The following is a 22891-nucleotide window of genomic DNA, read 5'->3' as shown; positions in this document are numbered from 1 at the left end:
AGCAATATATTGCTTTGACACACACTCAGTGCTTAGTCAATGAGAATACCCTAGATAATCCACCTTTTTGACTTCATGAAAGTTTTATTAAAAATGACTCCCAGAAACTTTTGCACAACTGCAAATGCTTGTGCCACCAGAGCACGAAGAATGCGAGTTTCAAAGCACTTCCATCTTTTATACTATTTATAGTTACAATGCTCAACTTTTTATGCTCAACTGACTACCAGAATACACATAGTATTTATAGTTTCATAAAGATTTGGGTATCTACTATATAACTAAGTTCATGCAGTCTTGCTAATAACACTTGCTAGCATTAGCGGATAACATAGCCCTACACCATCTCAGTCAAATACGGTTACTTTTGGCTTAAATAAAACCAACGTGGTGGTAATTAAATTTCTAATATTAAGGCATCCACATGGAGTTTTACAAAACTCTGCCCTTATCCATTCAAATCTTGTAAGGGTTTAAACATATTGGCATAAGCCTGATACCCAAGTCATTAACATTGAAGCAAATTAAAGTAAAAAGAAGAAGAAAGTTTTATATTATGTTGTTTTTATAATGATTTCTATTTACTAAATTACTAGGTTTTCTTTAAGTACATTAACAATTGTCTTAGATTTTTGTTACTCGAACAAGGCGTTTATCACACAAGTTTCTAAATGGCCTAATGTACTTTTAGTAACACTTTTTCAGCACGAGCGACTGGTGTTTGAAGTTTTAATATCTGCAAGTAAGAAAGATAAGGAATCTTATTTTTTTCATCTGTTGAAAGGCACAGTCAGTTCTATTAATTCATTACAAGGCAGCAAGTAATCAGCAGCTGTCGACAGTGCTAATGTCATGGCCCTGGTGCCTTGAGCATTTCCTGGTTCCTGAAACACCCTTCCTCCACTCCTCCTCCACTCTCTCCAGGGGCTTGGTGTCTTCTCTCCACACTCCGATGCATTGCTCAATTACACTCAATCAACCTGATAACTCAATATAAAGGGAACTGACATCATCTGCTTCTTGTCCCCTTTGTTGGCAACTGGCAGATGATTGGGCTTGTCAGTGGTGGGGCCAGAGAGGTTTGTTTGTGGTTTTAACAGCGAGGATTTTCTTTAACAAAAATCTTCTATGATCCTGGGACTCCTACAAGAGCAGGTAATGAGCATTTATGTCAAGAGAACACAATGAAGGCAGTCAAGTAAAAGTATAAGCTTAAGACATGACAGAATATTCTGTTTCGAATATGCTTTGCCCTCGACGAGCTGGTGCAGTTGGCTTGTGTCTACTAATGTTATAATTTTTCAGTTTCACATTTGATTGTGATAAAATTAGGTATATATTAGATACAGATTAACTACATTAGCATGAAATCCACAGGAACTGTCTCTTGACAACAGCCCCCACTTTTACTGTTCAGAAGCTGATCATTTTAAAGGCAGATGCCCTGTTGCTGCTGCTTCAAATTCAACAAAATCTTTAATTACACAAAAATCAGTGGAGAAGCTTGACTCTTATATTCATTTTTGTTTTTTATGTTAAGAAATACATGGAATAAACATGACATGAGCCTCAGCAATGAACTACAGGTGGTTGGGTACACACCTTCATCTCTTTAACAAGGTAAACAGCTTTACTGACCCCTGCTGCTGGGTGGAATCGACAGGTGGCATGTGCAGCATGAGGTCGTTGTGTGGCTGCTATCACTTGTCTGGCTTCTTTCATACGACAACATGAGGTTGCTTGACTGTACTGTTATATATCAAATATATCAGCTGCTCTTGTATTGCTCCATAAGGACTTGCTATACCATTAAGCGTACTAACTTGCACCATGCCTGAGAACCATTATCTGCAACACTACTCCCCTGCTGCAGTTACAATGTCCTAATGATCCAGGTCGTATTAACCTAAAGTTTGTTTCAGCATTACAGTTTTTGTCCGGGTCTAATGTCACAACTAAACACGCATTTGTTACACTTAGAAGTAGTCGTGCTATCTCACGACGAATGAAGGTGAAATAAATGCAGTGGAGTTTTAAAGACTCACACACAAACAGAACACTTGATCAGTAAACAGAAAATTAAACTAATTAAAAACTGAAATTGAGCATCTGCGGATGTGCCACCATATCGGTTTAACAGTCTGGGGAGGAACAACAAAGTTGAAGCAATTTGACAGGGATAAAAGAGAACATGTCTGCGTACGTGGTCACACATGGGTGACATCTAGTCACCTGCCGAAACTATCAAAACTTTGAAAAATCCAAAACCATCATAGAAATATAAACTAGGGTCCATTCTTTCTAAGTATTTGCTTGTGTGTGCTTGTGTGTGTGACAGATGAGCCTCCAGGAGCTGACAAACCCCAAGGCGCCAGACAACAGTGTCCTCCTCCATCTTCTCTTATTGGCCTCAGCCTAATTAAGCTGAGGCCTTCCGTCCCCCTCCTCCACTTGCTTGTCATATGACACGCGTCAGGCCATGGGGTTGAGCGTGTGTGTGTGTGTGTGTGTGTGTGTGTGAGAGAGAGAGTGGATGTGTATGTGTGTGTCTATTTTTATGAAAGTTAAAAAGAAAAATCTAACTACACAGAGTCGCAGGGATACGCGTTTCTCTTTGTCCGTGGGTTAAACAGATGGGGCGGGTGTGTGCATGTGTGCAGAGATAAAGAGACTGCTCAAGTCTAGGAGCCTACTTACAGCCAAATATAGTTTATTTGACGTTAGACTGAGATGCCTCTCTACCTGATTGACTGAACGCTAAACACTATTCCCCATAGAGAAGAAATTTGTACTGCGGGTAGAGGAGAGAAAAGTGAAGCGAGCGACAATTGAAAAACACAGAACACAAACAACATGGAAAAAAAAAATCAGGCACAAATTCTAATCATTCTCATTGTCAATGCTATTACCAAATCATCTCACCCACACCTACTCTCATCATTTTCAGAATTATCAAGGTCGAAGAGCTCAGTGGACAGATTGCAGCACTTTGGCAGTTTGGATAAAAGCTTCAATCAAGTGGTTGAATGCAATCAACGGCACACATAACTGGCACAGTACAATCAAGAGATAATCAATAGCTTACGTCTGGAATACCAAACAAATACAGCAGAACACACCATTAGAACAGACAGTTTCTATGAGAATGTGAAGCATGTTTAACAAGATAAGGGTCTGACATGAGGGTATACATACAACGGACTGGGCAGAGCAGCAGAAAAAGTCAACGGGACTGTAAAACTGTGTGGGTGTTTGCTGCATAATGTGCTGCATTATTGTACACGAGTGCTATAGGAGTGACATGTTGCACACTCCATCTTATTATTCTTACTGTTCCCCACAAATTACGCAGTTGAACAAAGTATTGTATTTGTTTGTGGAATAGCACAAGACATAAATGAAGGAAGGGGTGATATTTTTTTTTCCTTTTCTATTCCCATGTGACAAAAAAAAAACAAAAAACGAGGAACAGGAGAAAAGCAAGGTTGCACAGTTGCTATGACAACAGCAACACGCCGATCTGGCTTTTTTTTTCTTTGCAAAAAAACCCATATATATACATATATATATATGAGTGTGTGTGTTAACATCTTTGATAAACAAGAACACACAGATACATAACTGCAAATAGCATATATGCACATGCACAAAAGCTGGGAAAAACTGACAATAGCAATCACAGCGCTGGAAAAACAGCAATTATCTTGAATGAAACAAGTATCTCAACACTGCCTTATAGATGGTGGGAGTCTTTTAACATTGCCGGTTTAAGCATGCCAGTGAGGCAGAGGGAGGAGGGATGGGAGAACAGATGATGCCTGGAGGTCTTATGGCTCGGTAAAGACTTCCTCAGTTGGAGAACTCGAGCTTCTTGGAGCATGCAGACAAGCAACCCAACCAACAGGCACAGCATGTTTTAGTAGTTAGGCAAATCTTAGCCAACAAAAGGCTTTCAGGTTCCACCCTATGTCCCTATGGACACATGTTAAGGCCCATTGCTTTTGGAAAACACTGACAGCAACAGCTATTTATTGGAGTAAATACAAAAATTTGCTGAGCAAACTGAGCCGTTATGCCCCACCACGTGCCACTCCATCTTATATAAAACTGAATAAACAAAGTAAATTAGGGGAATGCTTCTGTGGTGCACATATCACTCTGTAACTTAAGATAAATTTAGAGGCTTTTCTCAATTTCTCAAAATTTGTTGGTGGTGTTACATTATCCTGCTGGCTAGTTGTCTATTAAACCATTTTGTTTAGATTAGCTGAGCTGTCAGTGGGATCTTTTGTACACACAGTGTTAAGAAAGACTCCTCTGACTTGTGGCATTTCTTTCTAACACCTTTGAGCTAATATAAAGCAAGGATCAGTCTGACACTAACTAACCAGTGTTTATGGACCCATCTTCAGAGTTTCAGGGTAAGACCTCGATGAGAAAGTTTTAAGCCAGATTGAAAGTAAATTAGGTCCTGCTAACAAACTTTTACAGTCTGGAAAGCAGTTTCTACTTAGTAGTCTGATGGTACAGGACAAGACAATTAAATGAAAAGTTATTACATAGTTTTAAACAAATAACAACAAACAGTAGGGGAGCATTGGTTGAGAGGCCAAAAACAGATAAACATCCACACTTACAGCAAATTTTAGAATTGCCAGTTAACCTTGCATGTCTGCAAGGCATGTCTTGCATCTCTTTGACATGTCTGTCAAAGAGAACATATACATGCAAAGGGGAAAGAATTGCAGTCAGGGAAACAAATATGTATTAGGGCAAAGGGCAGTGCACTAGTCTACCTTCTTTCAATGCTGTATTTTTTTTTATTAAAATATTCTGATTTTGTGGTTTTGATCAAGAATAAGAACAATTGTTATAATTGTTATAATAAAAATGTGGTTTAGTAAGTTTTACTAGCCACAAAGCAACAAAGTGATGACTCTCCAAGCCTGAGTCATCATGTCAACATCTGTCTTTTCAGTTTCATGTACTAATGGCTGTGTATCTTTCCTAGAATACTGAACTGAGACCGACTAAACTGTTCTTCTTAGATAGCCAGTTTTCCTCACGCTGTTTTAATTTCAGTGGTTATTTAGAGCCCTTATCTATTTGCCAATTCTCAAAGGGACCTCCATTGTGGTACCACATTTGGTTGCTAGGAGATCTGTGACGCAACACGCAACTGCAAAGCATCTATGCAAGGTTAGGCAGAGTGGGTGACGTCACTGGCAAACATGTAGAATTAAAAAGAGTGAGTTGTGTACCAAGCACATGAACATTTAAGCCATTTATATCCACAGGCACACACTCTCAGACTCCCACACTCTCCATCCCTCCCTCTCTCGTTCCATCTTCCTCACGCACAAATACACACATCAGTTTTGCAGCAGGCGTGTGTTTTGGTCCGTTGCCAGCGCTTGTACTGGATCTCCAAGTGGACACAAGGCATCATCACAAGCTAGGGAGTCTATCTAAGCCAACTGTGTGAACTCAAAACAGCCTGAGGCACTAGAGGTGAGCTGCCCATACAAAAATGTCCCTCTGCGGCTATCATAACTTTTCAGATTGGACAAACAATGACTTATCATACCACCTGGAGCAAGAACGAGAGCTCAAGAAAATGAACTCTCACTGGCATAGCCATTCTAATGTGTATTGCGTGTAGGTGTTTGGTTATATGTAGTGTACGTGTCAAAACGTCAGTAAATAGTTTCACTTTTTAGAAGCAAGAATTTTCCCCTTTTTTTCTTGTTTCTCTGTTTTTTTGAACAGGCATTGGTGGATAATGAAGTTGCAGAAACCTGGGCACAAATGTTTGCTTGGCAAGAGCCACTTGCTTTTCAGTAATTAGACATAATTTAGAACTAAAATAGTTCATCAAATCATTATAGAGAGCAATTTACCTCACCGGATAATGAAAAGAACTGTGGGGATTAGAGAAATCACAATACAACTTCAAATGAAAAATAAAGCAGACTTTTATCTTTTTTTTTCCCCATCAGGAAAACTTTCTGCAACAAGATAAAAAAAATAAAGTTCTTTAAACCAGCAATCACACTTACACTGTGTTCTCCGGGTCCAAAGAAGCAACATTACACTTTCACAGCTGTTTGTTATGTTGGCAGTTCAGCTATCCTGGCGATAATGTGAGGTTACAGGAGTTTATGCGCTAATAGAGCTTTTTCACAGCAGACATTTTGGCATACCATAGCATGAAAAGCACAGCTGTGATTAATACTATAAATGATGAGTGCCTTCCATTTAGGTGAGCCAATTCCAGAGTCCTAATAATGACCATGTTGGCATTGCTTTCTGACTCAGTTACTAAAACCCGACTGCTTTAAAAAAAACATTTCACCTGCCATATTCATGCTCTAATGAGTCAAAATAGCTCCTCTTAGAGTACTGTGCAGTATCAAGCCATCCCTCATTTCTTTATGTTTCACATAAATGTAAATACAGTATATAAGGCAAAACAGTTTGCACAATTATAAAACGTTTGAATGTCATTATTTAATTCTTCAACAAAGCCTGAACTCTCTTAGGTAAGCCTGTTTGTAATTTCTTTAAGTCGTCTTCAGGACTAGTTCTCCAGGCTTCTACAAAGCTATTCTTTGCATGTTGGCTGCCTTTTGTTCTGTTCTCTGTCAAGGTGATCCCACATTGCTTCAGTGTTGATGTCCAGGCTCGGAGGCCAGTCCATGACTGATAGTGTTCCATTGTGTGTTTGTCTGACTAGGTATGCTATTACTGTATTGGCAGTCTGTTTGGGATCCTTGTCATGCTTCAAAAAAATGAAGCCGCTGCCAATCAGATGCTTTCCAGATGTTATTGCATGACAGGAGAAAATATGATGGTACTTTTCTGTGTTTATAGTCCTATAAACTTTGATGAGATCTCAACAACGCTGGCTGAAATTCAGGTACAAACCATTACAGAGCCTCAACCGATGGTGGTAGACTCACACTATTATACTCCCTCCTTGCTAGATTTTTGCCTTTTTTTATTATGTGACTTTTAGATACTGTATATTTACTCTAGATCATTTTTTAGGCCTCTTACTTCTTCTTTATCCTCCACTTAGTCAGTTTCCAAAAGTGTTTTAACCTCCTAAGACCCGAACTCTTCCATAGCATGCATTTTAAATTTTTCTTTGATATTTGGGCTGATTGGGGCCCGATGAGTGTAAAAACAAAGAATTACCAGATTTTTTTTTTTACCTGATTTTTGTTCTTAAGAAAAATGAAAGCCACATATGAGGATATTCATTTAAAATTTTGATAGAACAGTAGCAGTATAATGTCCTCGTAAGTGGATATCAGGCCCTTGTAGAGCAAAATTGAGTATTTTGGTCTAAATAACGCAAAATGTGATCTCCACATATGTGGACGCCAGGAGGTTAAGGACATACCGCATGCTATAATGAGATGCCACGTTTTTTTTCCTAATAGTTCTTTGGGAATCAACTTTTTTGTGCAAAAATACTATTTTATTCCTGTCACACTGTGTTATCTTTGGCATTTTCCTTGATTCAACTGAAGAAACTGGAGCATATTATGTGTTTATTATGTGCTTTTGTGACAGGCTGCTAGGAAACAAAAACAAATCCTAAAATTAAGCTCAAACACGTTTCTCTAAAAATGCACACGTACAAGGACCACAGTAAAAATAAATGAAAAGTCTGAAGAAAAAGTCCTTCAGAAGAACTATTGCTCAAGGCCTCCTAAAAAATGAAAAGGAAAGTCCAGCACCTAGGAAGCAAAATATAAAGAAATTAGGTCTGACTGAAGATTTTTGCACAGTTCTGCATGCGATACACCGATGTGTACATATAAGATAAATCAATTTTATCGCATTTAGGACAGTCGTTTAATTTCCCAGCCAAGTGTGGATTTACCATGTGCGGTGCATTTGAAGTGCATAGCATGATGCTATTATTTTTACTGGGGCTTTTTAACTCAAATAGCTCCATTAAAAACTCAGCTTACAAATATCCTCCCTTAGATGTGATGCATCAATTGGAATCCAGTAGGAATGGTAGAAATGTCAAAATGCAAGCAACAGATGATTAATAGATATAATATGATAGAATAATAGACTTATTATTTTAAATTGAATAAAGATCAACACACACAATAACCAGTAGCTGCAGATTAAATGAGAAGCTATCTGCAGCTTGTCTCCAGAACCTAACAATGTGCCAAGGAGTGCCTGAGCCGAAATACACCACTGTAATGGAATTATATTTGTAATCATAACCAGTTTCTCAAGGTGGAAAGCCAAACTGCTGACGTCTCAGCTTCAACTGGGCACTGACTCATCCCTGGCAGACAGCGTTTGGTCCTGGTTACCTCAGCCAGTCTCGTAGCTCCTCCGCATGTTTTGATTCAAACGACTTGCAAGATAAGTAATAACACTGCTGGCTGGAGGGCCCTGACGTATGAGATGGCTGTGATACCATAAACCCAAACATAGACACGGGATGGATGTTTAGCCTGGCTGACCTGGCAGTCGCATACTTGCCCAAATGCTCACACAAGCGTTCACACACACAAACAGATTGCTGGACTACTATTCCTCTGGGCAACTTTGTAAATATTGTTTTTTCTCTGCTCTGTTATTTACAATGAAACACAATGAGAAAATAGTGATCTGATCTGGCACAATTTTGCCATGCCGGTCATTGTGTCAGCTATTGTGTAAAATTGTGTTTGTTATTTTATCAAACAAGTACATTTTTCCACCTGGTTATCAATATGATAAAATAGATTAAGTAGATTTTGTAAAAGCTTACAGTTAATTTAACACAGACGTACTCCCTTTTTTTTTCTTTTGCAGTCACTGCTCGAGTTGTAAATAAATAAATAAAGTTCCACATAAAAACAGAACTTGGATGTTGCCCTTCAGCATTTAGTGTAATTGACACCGGCACAAACAGTCTTTCTAACAGTCAGCTGTACTGAGGAAAACTGCAAAGCACGCCTCAAGGAAATAGCTCACATTAAAGTGAGAAATCACAGGTGATATTTCAGAGCGAGCAAGCTCAATGACTCCTCCCAAAGAGCCTTAAGGGTGTATGAAGCTGTACGACTCCTTCAAACTTGTCCACAGTAGAGCGCTTATTTTGGATTGCGGGTATAAAGGCAGGTTTCCAAACCAAGCTGTGATACCCACCGTGTCTAATAATGCTTTTTAGTACAACAGGATAAAAAAAGGCAACGTGTACTTCCTCCAACTCCAAAAGTCTTTATCTACGTAAGAAGTTTATTTGTGCTATAGCCTAGAGCAGACCGTGTTAACTTGGACGATGCAGTTTGGTGGTTTTTCAGTTCGCACTCCCACGACGCATACGGGAGGGGACATATAGAAGTATTTTCAATGAGAATAAAACAGTAAATCCATTCTCTGATCGATTTGTGTCGTGTTTTTATGAACCGTGCTCACCTCACAGAAGCCACCACTTCTTATTTGGTCCAGCTTAAAGCTCACGTTGCAAGTTCTGATTTGCACAGTGTGAAAAAAGACACTTTTATTGTGGGCGTTCACAGTCGTTTACAACATGCTCACTTTAATGTTCTCCAGCTGCATAAAAGGATGTGCTGTGAGAGCAGATCTGTTGCTCAGGTAGCATGATGAGTTGACTAGAATCATCATCAGGACAAACCTACTCTTCAACATGGTGAGATAATTACTTACTTAGAAAGAAACACTGCATCTTTTATATATATTATATGGGTATAAACCAGCATCTCTGACTTAAAATATCTGTAAATAACTCACAATAGAGGCACCAGGTTTTCCATCTCTTATTAAGCTAATGGAAAAACAAATCTGAATTAGAAATAATAATTCATACATCACTGTTTTTCCTTATATGATTGTAAAACATACTTATTAATATTTTATTAATAATTTTCTATCAGAAATCAAGTATGAACCTCCTTAAACCAGAGATTTTTACAAGCTTGGTCCTTTTTGTGTTATGAAATAATTGAGAATTGTGGTCCAAACCTTGGACATCTGTACCTGTTTTGTCATACTAAACATATTAGCATTTGAGACTATGCCATTAAATTCACATATATCAATTTCACCTTTCACCTCCTTTTTTTCTTTTTCTAAATGTGTGATTATTCCATGTCATGCCTCAACCAACAAGTATGCACAGCTTTGTCCCTTATACCAGTTAGTGAAGTTTTGCATGGATTCCAAACACTGAGTGTTATCCATTTATCACCCGTTTCATTGACAAGACTTCCATTACTTTGTTTCCCTGCATTTCCCCCATCCCCATCTCCTCCTCAATCTAATGGCTTCCGCAGAATGTCTTAATGTATCAGCCAATAAGGCTGCCAGTGTGCAGCAACACACAACCTCCGGTCATTATTGTCACAACCTGATTGTCTATTTGTTGCATTTACCAGCAGAGCTGTACTTAAGCATTTTTTAACAAAAATAATTACTTTCAGCAGTTAAGTAAGAGCAGTTAAAGCAAGTGGTTTCTGCAGGTGGCAAGGCATAGTGACAAAAAACTGATGAACCAACTGAGACTTGACCCAACTAAAAGCAGAGCAACATCCCAGGAATGAAACATTGCCAGAGAACTAAATAATCAGAGTAGCAGTAGAGTAGATTATGAAAGGGATACGTTTTAAGTATTAAGAAAAATGTAATTTCATTTAAAAAAATCAGTGTGCGATATTTAAAAAAAAGATGTTCACTTACTTGCAGAGGGTGTTTCGGCATGAACAGGTGGTGTAGAAGGGATGAAAGAGGGGAAGAAGAAGGATCGCAGAGATCGTTCAGTGTGGAGGGGTGAGCGCTGTGTGGGCAGGTTCTCACAGCTGCCCACACTGCTGTGGATCTTAAGGTTCAAGGGCTTGGTCTTCTTCTTGGCTCTGGTGGACAACAGACAAGAGAAAAATATAAAATTGAGACATTAGAGGTGAGTGCAGCAAAACTAATCAAGAAACCAACATGTTAAAATGATATTTACTATAATTAAACAGTCTGGACTACTAACGCACAACTTCAAAGCTGGACAGGAAGGCTGCACAGTTTTTGGGATATAGCTATTCCTGTAGTCACAACCAAGGTACAAACACTGCAGTCACCATCATATAGAAGAGAAAACAGAATTCTACACCAGAATAGTTCACATATGGAGAACATAATACAGTTTAGTGGCAAGAAATGTTGCATGTTAAGTAAGTGAAATGAAAATGTACCTATCATTCACCATCATTATTATTATCACACCTATATATAATGTACACCCTACACCTGAACGTAACAAGAATGCAGGTGGACAAGTACAAATAAGGCATATATATTAGTTTACGTTGCATATTGTGTATTATGCATTAGAGTACTATGAATAATGTACTTATAACACCGAACAACAAACACTTAGAACTTCACTGTATGTTCATTGTACTCCAGAATTTGGGGAATATTTTTTCTCCGCATCACAAATCTGCTAACTTAACAGAACTCAGTGCAAAGTACCAAATATATGTATTTTCTGCACAATCACATAAACAAACAAAGAGGTGTGACGACATCTTGAGCCACAGCATGGTGTACCAAAATACCAGATCAGCATCATTAAGGGCTCTAGTATTAATGATAAAGTCAGGAAAGCTGGGAGTCATGTTCATAGCATGATAGCACAGCCATCGCTGTCATGCTATAAAGAAAACACACTGCTGTCGGGGTCAGAAAAGCAAGTAGGATCGAGGAAGAGAAGATTAAACAAGACACTAATAAGAAAAAGAAAAACAGCTTTTTCTACTGCGATTTTATTCCAAAGTTTGGCTCCGACTCATTTGTGGATGTTGGAAAACACTGGGGTACTGCTTTTTAAAATTGCACAGCTCCATATGGACACTTGCCACGTAAATATGTAAGTGTGTTCAAACTGATGTGAAGTATCTTCATGCAATGCAATAAAGGTTACCATCTTGGCTATAGCAGAAGGGGTGGGATAAGCCGATAAATATAGGTTACAGACAGAAACCTGTAAGGTGCTTGAAAGACATCCTTTTTTAATTGACTAGTATTGAGTATCAAGTCAAAGTGAAAATCACCGAAAGTTTCCCATGATCACTTCTGTTTGCCAGCCTGCTTCCACTGTGGAGTCTTGTCATTTCAGAGCTGAGGTCTGAATAATTAAGCTTGTAGAGCAATTTGTCTTTGTCAGCTGTCATTATGATTTTTTTCTAACAAAACTTTTGTGTATTTCAATAAGGTATTCCTTGTAAGTACACAATTCCCTGATATATGAAAGACAGACAGCTGTGAACTGAGTAAACTAAGAGACAAGCTACACAGTTTGGGCTAATTACAAGAAAAGTGTGTAATTTAACTATAAATATCTCAAGTGACTTGTAGAACAGACTGTTCTAGCTACTGGTATATCTGGGTTCTAAAGTGGAGCCACTGGAAAGTCTGGAGCCATTGCTCATATTAAAGCATGGTTCACGGTTAACCTGCTCTAGAACTTCAAACGATCACATTAGCCTCTTATCTAATGTACTCAGTCAGGCTGATAAAATGAACCATTATTCCTACAGGATCCTAAATACACTAACTTATGTTATTATTGCAGCTCAGGAGAACACGAGGTGACTTTGTGGGGATAATTGGAAATAAAAGTCGTCCTTCATTAGAGAAAATAATCCACAGACTGTTAATTACTTCCCTGTAAATTAGAAATGCAAACATTCGCTGTGATAGACGTTATCGGCCATTTTTTCTCATTTTAATTTCTCTACTATTTTTGATGTGAGGCTAAATTTACTCAGGCTATGGAAAAGATTTTGCCTGTTTTGCAAGAATACACTGTACTGTGTCTTTACATTTTTGTTCAGTGAGCCAGGAATTCTTGTACTTTCTCCAAATGGTATTGAGCAATAGTTGTCCAGTCTTTGTGAAAGTCTTTCATAGTTTTTCTTTGCACTGCCTAGAAAATCCAATTCCAAATGGCAGACAGTCACAAGGGAAGCATTCAGACAAAGACCAAAAGACTAGAGCAAGTCTATAAACAAAAACCCTGACAAAAGAACCGAGAGGTAAATCAGGCCCTTTAAGCTTCTGATCTTTCTGAGTTAGCTTTGATATTTTGATACTTCCAAACCATCAACATGTCTGTTAGACCTCATTCTTAAAAGACTCCTCAAAGAAGTCCTACTATTAATAATTCTTTGATCTTAGGTATGATCGAACCATATGTCTTTGAGGTGGTGGTAATTAAACCATTACCTAGAAACCATCACTTGACCCAACTGTCTTAGCCAATTATTGACCAATGATCACATTTCTTTGATTTCTGAAAGAGTATTAGTAAAACAGCTAACAAGTCATCTTCATACGAATGTTTTATTTCCATCATCACATCATAGAAACAGTAAATATAAAGCAAAATGAAGAATTTTGCACAGCACTGTAATGGACTTTCATTATTTGGGATTACTATACAGCAGCTTTAGAATTTCTTGGTCTACTTTATTTGTTTAGTCATATTATATAAAAAAGTCATTGTACTACATGTGTCATTATTGTAGGGTCTTTACCTTAATATAACAGCTGCCTTAACCTCCTAGGACCTGGTGTCCACATATGTGGACATCACATTTTGGGTTATTTAGACCAAAATACTGAATTTTGCTCTACAAGGGCCTGATATCCACTTACGAGGACATTATACTGCTACTGTTCTATCAAAATTTTAATTGAGTATGCTCATATGTGGCTCTCATTTTTCTTAAAAACAAAAATATGGCAAAAAAAAAAATCTGGTAATTCTTTGTTTTTACATTCATCGGGTGTCCAAATATCAAAGAGAAATTAAAAATGCATGCGGTGGAAGAGTTTGGGTCCTAGGAGGTTGTGATTCCATGCTATATAAATGAAACTGAACTTAAATTCAAATGTTTGTTACTGAATTAGTCAACTTTCGTCATAGTTCATCTCATATTATGAAAGAACGAGAACTTTTCACTTTCATATGAACAACCTCATTGGCGTACAGTAAAGCAAGCCATATGTTAATGCCAGGTACCTGCTAACATAAGAAGGCAGAGTAACACCCCCACCCCTGGTACCCCACTGTGCCCCCTCCAAAAGGAGTGCACAATGTCCCCTCTTTGCTAATTTTGGAGTAATAATTACTGCTCCAGTTTCAATTACTCTTTTTCCTGTTTTTTTCCCCCAATCTGTCATTTAAATATTGACTAGTAGACATTCTTATATTTGTAGGTGGATCAAAAAAATAGCAGAAAATTAGAAAAAGACAAAAATGATTCAGAAAATGCCAACACTGGCATGTAGGTGTGTTTGGGAAACCACTGTCATTATAATTAAAGCCAGCAGAAGCAGAGACATCTTTGGTGCTACTATTCTTTTAAGTATTGAGTCTAACTAGTGAGATTTTTTTTCATATTTTTAATAAGCACCATTAAAAGAATGCCATATTAGTTATTAGCAGTTCCTGACTGCAAAGTACCCACTGCTGTACAAACAACAAACCCTGGATTACTTTAACAATGTGACAAGTGCCAGGCAGGTTCAACAAAGACTTTTTTTGCCGTAAGATTTTTAAGCCGATTTATCGGTCACAATGAAGTGTTGAGATAATGATATCCAAAGGAAGAGTAAATAACACCAAATGGCATGAATATGAGATTTATGTTTGCGTGTCAGGGCTTAAGAACTGCATCGGCAGGGGGTTAAAGACTGCACCAGTCCTTCTCTATGTAGATGTAATTTACTTTAATTTGCTGCCAATACTCTTAAGCCCCTTGATGCTATGCACCACAGTTCTCTTCAATGAATCACTGAGGACAGTTTCAGCACCCTTCATTGTATTCTCCATGCAATGAGAACTGTCTTTTTTTTAATTTACTAGGCTATTTTAAATAAACTGTCATGTTATTCATCATCCACCTTGTATGGGTTGAAGAATATACAAAAATGCATTATCTTTAATGGCCAATTTATTAAAAAAATCAAGGGAAACTGCAGTCTACTGTTATGCATCTCATAGGATGAAGTGTTAGTTTAAAAACGTATATTACTCCAGGGCAATTTCAGCTTCTGTTGGTTGATGTTTTATATAATAAATGTCCCTGCTTTTTGTAACTGTTTTTACTCTAGTATCCATCCATTCATTCATCCAAAGAACAAGGGAAATATGTGACTCTTTATATCCTCGAGTAATGTTAATCCTGTTTTAGAACTGCAGAACCTGAGCTGAAGTAAATAAAACAGTCATGTAAAAATAAACAACTAATCTCCAGCCATATAAATCCCTGCAGAAACATAAATAACCACACTGTAACCAGACATATCCTCAGGAATTTTATTTTTGCAACATTGGATTCATAATTCTAAAAATTTGATGTAAGATTGAAATTTAGGATTTTAAGTGACACCGAGACCGAAGTTGCAGACTGATGAGCAAACGTAACCAACAAAAACATAACAAAAGAGTTGCACTTGCACATAGAAGACAATGAATTTTAAGTGTCCAAACAAACACAGACCACAAGGAGACAGGTGAGAAAAGGAGACATGAGGAGAGGCTATCTGTGAAAAACTGACTTGTAAAAGTAGTAAAATGAATGCTGAGTTCTGACTTATCATGGAAAGTGTTAAATCCCACAGGAATATTTCCTCCCATGTCAGTCTCCCACTCCCTACACTGAGTCATGCAATTAGACCTGTAAACCAGCCCGGCACTTCACTCCCATCTCCTGCAATAAGGAAGCAGCCTGCAGGTTATCACTTCTTCGTCACAGAGCTTTTGTCAGCTATTCCGATTAGCCCACTTTATGCAATTTGAATCTAAATTAAACCATTCATCTCCCTGCATGCATGCCTTTATCCTCTCCCCGAAGATGTAGATGTTCAGTGAGGGAAAAGTGAAAATGAATGTGAAGAGTAGGGAGAGGATTCCCAATTTTCATTTTGAAAACGTTTGTCAGTGAAGGCAGGCGGGCGAGAAGGAGGGGGAGGAATTTAACTCTACGGTGGTTAATGCATCTATTCAGACGCCTCACATATGAAAAGTTCAAGAAAGGAGAAACTTAAAGAAAGAATACACAAAACAGAGAAGAAGGAGGAGGTGGGTTACTTGTCAACTGTCAAGAGAAATCAGCCACAGTGTGAATAGTTGAGATGTCTTTTGATCTTCGCGACAATTGTACATAGTGACGCATAACTCACAGATGGAAATCACTGCGTGTTTGTGTCACATTTCAGGTAGCATTTCTGAGTCTCTTAATGCTCCTAGATGCTCCGTACTGACAAAACAGGAACACCAAAGCTTTTTTTTCCCCAAGTACCATTCAGTCAATTCGCCTAAAATATTGTAGTGAATAAGTTATCGTTTGTGTCATGTTTATTACCTGCTAATTTCTTATTCACACACTTTTTTTTTCAGTTACATCCTGTTATTATCCATCCCTGGGATCATTAAAAGGTCATTTGCATGTGTTTTGAAGTGAGTGAAAGCGCAATCGTAAGCTTCCCTAACATATTAATAAAGACATCACAAATTATGATACTGAAATTGTACGCAATGGGGTTTTTTTTTGCTTATACTATGCATGGAATGGACTTTGTCATCATATCTATAAAGGGAGTTAAAGTAATCAAGTAACATTTGGAGTACACAGAGTAAAAAAGAAAGTAAATCCATCAGTACAACATATCCAACATGTACTTTGGCCATACTTTAACTTTTTGTTTTTATGAAATTCACTTTAAATTTCCCTGATTGCTTACACGTTTTAGAAATGTGATTTGCTCTTCATAATATGAAAGCTATGGGGAAAAAAAATCTGACATTCATGCACACGCATTCATCCACCCACACCCTCCACAGTCCCATTCCCCACACTTGCAGAGATGCTAATTACAGTGACACCTTCAAGCAAAAGTTCCATTTGATCAAGGGCAGAGGTGAGAGCAGGAGAGCAGTGATCCATCAAATGGCACGTTTCCTTTATATTCTGACATATCAAGAGGGCTTTAAAAATGCAGAATATTGCAGAGCTATCTGCCTAACTAGCTAGCAGTTGTTCACTATACAAATTATATATCTAAGTGATGCTGTGATCCTGCAATTCATTTGAGCTCTATCTAATTAACACTTGTGTCCATCTAGAGGGGTAATTTACTTGCAGGGTTCCATCTGCATACCTACACTTTATTCATCAGAAATATGCAAGGGAGCTCTGCCGAGACTCATACGACACCCTGTTGCTTTTTATGCAAATGGAGCTGTGGAATAATATCTGTGGCAACCACTGCTCTTTGCTGCTTTAATAAAGTTGGTGGAAAATGAAATAAAGGTGGCTAGAATAATGATTGCAACAGAGAATTACTGTGAGCCCTTAGAGTCATCCTAAGAAGGCTGTCTTGTTTTCAGACGTCTGCAGCGTCAGGCTTGTGTGGAATAAAAGCAGGCAGTCTGGCATGATATTTTTTTAAAAGAAATGTTGCAAAGCCAATGTCCAAACTTATCGGAACAAAGATTTACAGTTATTATACAACAAAGTGTGACGCAGGAAACATTCTATTATAATAATGCATTTTGAAAACAGTAAAGTCTTAAATTCGTGTGATTAAACACCACGTACACAAAGGATTTAAATGATCTCAACACCAAAAGACATATAATGATGCACAAATTTCAGTTACACTTTAAAGTATGTGTGTTACTTATTTTGTATATTAGGGATTTATTTGATTTTAGAGTAAGTATAGGGGAAACAAAACAGCCTTCGTGATATTCAACACAGACTTTGTTTTGCTTTTTCGAAAGGGAGGAGGTAGGATTTCACATCAACAAGAGTTCACAAAGTTTAAGCTGTGCGAATGTAACAAACAGCTAAAAATAACTGAGATAATGAAAAAAAAAAAATCAAGCGGTAAAATGATCAGATGGGTGGTAAATAATATCCCCGGGTTAGCTGAACTTATGTGGAAGAGAAAACAAAAGTGAACTGCATTACTACATTATTATCCAAACTCTTGCACTGTTATTGAACGTACCCTGTGTGCATACCCAAAAAGTTTTACTACAACAGTTTCAAGAGAACAGTGTTCAATTTTAATAACCCAAAATCAATGCTAGTGAGAACAAGTGGACATGTTCTTAATATACAATTAGAAAAGAACAACACTAAATGATAATTGTTTTCCAAATTCACAATATTGGTTGGTTATTAAAGCAGAAGCTGGACGTAAGACACTAATGTGTTTATGTAATTAAGTGTTTACAGTAATTAAAAGAAAACTCTCCGTAAGAACAATCTCAGCTTCAAATGTGAGGTGGCAAAACCTTCTCTCAAAGATGATCAACAACTGTGCTACCACTATTGAAGAAACCACTAGACACTCATGTGGTCTCATTTCAGACATTATTATTAAACTTAACAAATGTTAAGCCAAGTCTTTCAAGGACAAAAAGAAGCTACGAGTGTGTTTGTGTGTGTGCACGGATGCGTGTAGTTGTGCATGACCACAAATTATGTTCTAGTTACCTGATGATATCTGTTGAAATGGTTGAATGATGATAGCGCACAAGTGTTTGAAATCCCCCTCTTGTTATGTCCACATTAACTGCCAGCATCTCCTGCTAAGATATGGGAGGGGGTGTCATTTCACTGTCAAAGGCCAGGGAAAGCACAGTGCTCTCAGGACAGAAAGGTCATGCGTGTGGTCTGGGTTGGAACGTGAACATGAAGCTGAAGAGACAGCAAGACACCCAAGGCGAAAAAGGCGGAAAGAAACAAGGGGTCGTAAAAAGAGCAAGCCCGTGTGAAGGACAGAAAATGAGCAGGAGGAAGAGAGAATTCAGGAGCCAGTTGCCAAATGACAAGAGAGAAAAGCTGACAGGAAGGTGGACCGTGAGATTGTCTTCTCAGCAGCTCATCAGGAATGCATTTTGGTACACAATGACAGAGCAGATATTTTCTGGTTAAAATGTGCTATTTCTGCATGTGGTAGCATCACGAAAGTATTATTTTTCCTTATACAAGCTTATCTGCTGCCATACCAGTAAAACAAAAGTTTGTCTGCATTAATAATCTAACATCTCTGTAAGCATAACAGGTGGTCATGGTATGATGCCTCTTTCTTCTTTCTGCTGGTTCTTTTAGGGATCACCACAGTGGATCATTTGTCTCCATCTCACCCTATTCATGCATCTTCCTCAGTCACACCAACCCTCCTTCACTACATCCATAAATCTTCTCTGTGGTCTACCTCATTTCCTCCAGTGTGGTAGCTTCATATTCAGCATCCATTGATGAATATATGAACTATCCTTCCTCTACACATGTCCAGACTATATCAGCCTTGCCTCTCTAAGTTTGCCTCCAGACTGTTGTCCATATAGCTGTTTCAAAGTGGCTCGCTGTTCCTTTTTCTAAGCTAGGGGCAGGATATTTTCCCTAAACCTGGCATCTTTGATGTTTCCCATTTCCATTTAATTTCTGGAATCTTCAAGTGGTTTCTATCTCTTTCTTTTAACATCACTAGTACTCTATAACATCCATTTTTCTTGCGATTCAAGGCCAAGTCTTAGCAGTGTCATTTTGTCTCTATAACCACAGAAAAAAGCCTCTCGATCTTACTGTAACACTCATTTTTCCTCTTTGTAGGATGCACTAAATACAGTTCCAACTAATGGAACAGAAGACCAAGTATAAAAATACAGGAAGGAGAAGAGGAGACAAAGAACATAGGTGATCACAGTGGACAAAGTTTTTCAATAAGATGAAACTGAGAGACTTTCAGTTTTCTAGTTGTGAAGTTATTTTTTTTCTCAAAACAGCTAAGTGGCAATAGTACGTGATGTACAAATTATTGAAATAATTAGCATTTAGCATTACTTTTTCAACCATCGCTTGTCTGACACCTGGAAATAATTTGCTGCTTCAAGAGACATTTTGTGGTTCTACAAAAGAGCCTATATTGAACAGATAGAACAGCTCAGAATGACAAAAACCAAATAGTAATTCTCATGTGCTGAAAGTTTCAAGATTCAATTCTGATTAAATATTCCTGGCACTCAACTTTTGGATGTTTTCCACTAATGGACTGGATTCAAAAACTGCCCTCCTGTCTTTTGTGCATCCAAATTCTCTCTAAGTGTGTCTCATTTGCCACCAAATTGTTTGGGATAAATAGGAATTAAATGCAACTTTATTCTGTGGAGCTGTAGGATGTAAACAGGTGTACAAGCTGTCCTCAAAAAGTAATCACAGTTTTATATTGCTGGAATATTTCCTGTCTGATTTGCAAGCACGTCTTTGATTTGCACACAACAGAAATTATTACAACACTTTCTGTGTATCCTGCATTTTCACAACTCAAAGAAACTGCAATCTTATGTAATTAGAATTGTTCATGGCACTGTTGTAGTATGTCATATTTCCCTGAGGTAATATATTTAAAAAGAACTGCATACATGTCTATTAGCCATTATGCAGATGACAATCAGCTATAATTATCTATGCAGCCAGAAACAAATGAGTTGTTTGAACTTAAAGCCTTAAAACCCTTAAGTTGGATTTGGCTATGAAAACCTCAGAAACAAATTGACTAGACCTACAGGAATCTTTGAGTAATTTTAGTGTACACTAATATCATTAAAATCACACATTCTCCTCATGCAGGTGAAAGCCTGCCTTCTTTCACCTAGAGTCTAGTTTTAAAAACCCTAAGGTGATGGTAATAAAGACTAGGAAGAGTTCTTATTTTTGTCTTCATTGTCTCCCTATTAAATTCCTAGTCCTTCACATGTAAAGCCTTAAACAATCATGCCCTATCATATCTTAAAGACCTCATAGTGCCTTTCATCATATGTTAGAAGTACAATAGGAGGCAGAGCCTTCGGCATAGACACCTTTAAACTTTAGCTTAAAATATGAATTTCTTTTTATAGCTAGGTCTGGCTCTGAAATATCATTTTAATGCTATGGACTTGTGATGCACTGATCACCTCTCTTTCAATCTTCTCCCTTTCCCCCTCACTTATATGCCAATCTGTTCTCACTTTGTCAAGGGAGGGTTTTTTCCTATTGTCCATGTAGTACTTGCTCAAAGTAAGCAAATTTTGTGTTTCTGTTTAAAATATAGTAAGGACCTTTTCTATGAATTGGCACATAAAAAGTTGATCTGAAAAAAATTTTAGAATCCAAATGCACAGAATGACTGATTGAAAAATAACATCAGTAAATAACTTTTATGATTAATAACATTTTTCATTAATGCAATGCAATTAGATCACTTTGTTGTTAGCAGTTTATGAAGCCTTTTAAGGTATACTCATTTACATGTCAGTGGTGGCAGAGCAGCCAGGCAGTATCTTAGAGACTTAGACTTAGAGCTTTTTATTGTCATTGTGCAGTTTCTTGCACAGCGAAAATGGGTAGCTGAACCACAAAGGTGCTAAAGTAAGAAGAAGAGAAACCAATATACAACGAAGGCGGAAAATAAATAAATAATTAAATAAATAGAATAAAATAAAAAAACCAGTGTATATGTATACATATGTGAGTGGAACTATATACATGGTGTATGTGTAGGAAACTGGGACCAAAATAATTGCACATGAGCCAAAAATATTGCACAGAACATGGAAAGACTGAGATATTGCACATAGATTATCAACAGCAGTGTCAGGGTGGATGTGTTGGGGAAGTCTTTACACACTCTTAGTTTGCATTAAGAGTTCTGACAGCCCACGGGAAGAAGCTGTTCTTTAGTCTGTTGGTTTTGCACCTGATGGATCTGAGCCTTTTTCCAGAGGGCAGGGTGTTGAAGAGGTGGTGGTTAGGATGGAGGTGGTCCTTTATAATTGCCCTGGCTCTGGAGACACATCTTGAGCTGGCAATTAAGTCCAGGGAGGGGAGTGGACAGCCAATCACCTTCTCTGCAGTTCTGATGACCCTCTGTAGTCTCTTCTTGTCAGCTGTTGTGCAACCAGCGTACCACACAGGGATGGCGTGCACCAGCACGCTCTCGATAGTGGCACGGTAGAAGGACACTAGGAGTCCAGTCTGCAGCCTGTTACATCTCAAAACCCTCAAGAAATGGAGGCGCTGCTGGGCTTTCTTTACTAGGGCTGATGTGTTTGTGGACCAGCATAGGTCCTCGGATATGTGAGTGCCGAGGAACTTAAAGGAGGACACCCTCTCCACATAGTCACCTTTTATGGATAGGGGAGGGGGATTAGTTCTTGTTTTGCGGAAGTCCATGACCACTTCCTTGGTTTTCTTGGTGTTTAGGGTGAGGTTATTGTAGTTACACCATTCTGACAGTCGCTGGATCAGCGTATCTCTCATTGCATTGTGCTTCCTGAGACGTAATGGAAGAAATAATTTCCTCGCAGAACTTCAGAGTTTAATTCTGTTAATGATTACTATAACAGTTTCACCTCATTTTTCATCTTGGTGTTCACTTCTTGGGAGAACTGTCTTGACATATTTTTCATTGCTCAATTGCTCACGCATTCAGAAAACTTACAGTCAACTGCTTTATTTCATCTAACTTGGGTCTGAACTTTAAATAACTTTAATAAAGTGCAAATGTTTTGTTTTTTTAATATAGTGAAAACTACTGCATGACACCTACAAAAAGGCAACTTTTCCGTGAGAAGTCAGCACGATGTTCTATTCTCCTCCTCATTACCTGCTCACCAACAGGGCTGTGTGTGTGTGTGTGTGTGTGTGTAAGCATGCTGTGTATATTTATTTCAGCTTTAAATTTAATCTGAATTTATTTTCTTAATTCAGACAAAATGAAGCCATAGATCAAACTCTAAACTTTGTAAAACAGGTATGAAAGAAACAGTGCAAGATGCACGACAGCTGGACAA

General features: G+C 38.0%; 1 protein-coding gene across 4 annotated transcripts in view; it reads right to left on the bottom strand.

Moving 5' to 3' along the window:
- ksr2 (kinase suppressor of ras 2) overlaps positions 1-22891 on the bottom strand; it is a 122425-nt gene that overhangs the window by 48601 nt on the left and 50933 nt on the right. For all 4 annotated transcript variants that reach the window (XR_014877324.1, XM_085181029.1, XM_085181028.1 and 1 more), the window contains one exon: positions 10723-10895. Coding sequence is in view for 3 of the 4 variants with exons in the window: in XM_085181029.1 (XP_085037155.1) it covers positions 10723-10895 (173 nt within the window). In the remaining variant the exon portion in view is untranslated. The remainder of the gene's footprint in view (positions 1-10722; positions 10896-22891) is intronic.

This window comes from Neolamprologus multifasciatus, chromosome 12 (assembly GCF_963576455.1).
Source record: "Neolamprologus multifasciatus chromosome 12, fNeoMul1.2, whole genome shotgun sequence".
NCBI classification, from domain to species: Eukaryota; Metazoa; Chordata; class Actinopteri; order Cichliformes; family Cichlidae; genus Neolamprologus; species Neolamprologus multifasciatus.
This window is presented reverse-complemented; position numbering and strand designations above follow the sequence as displayed.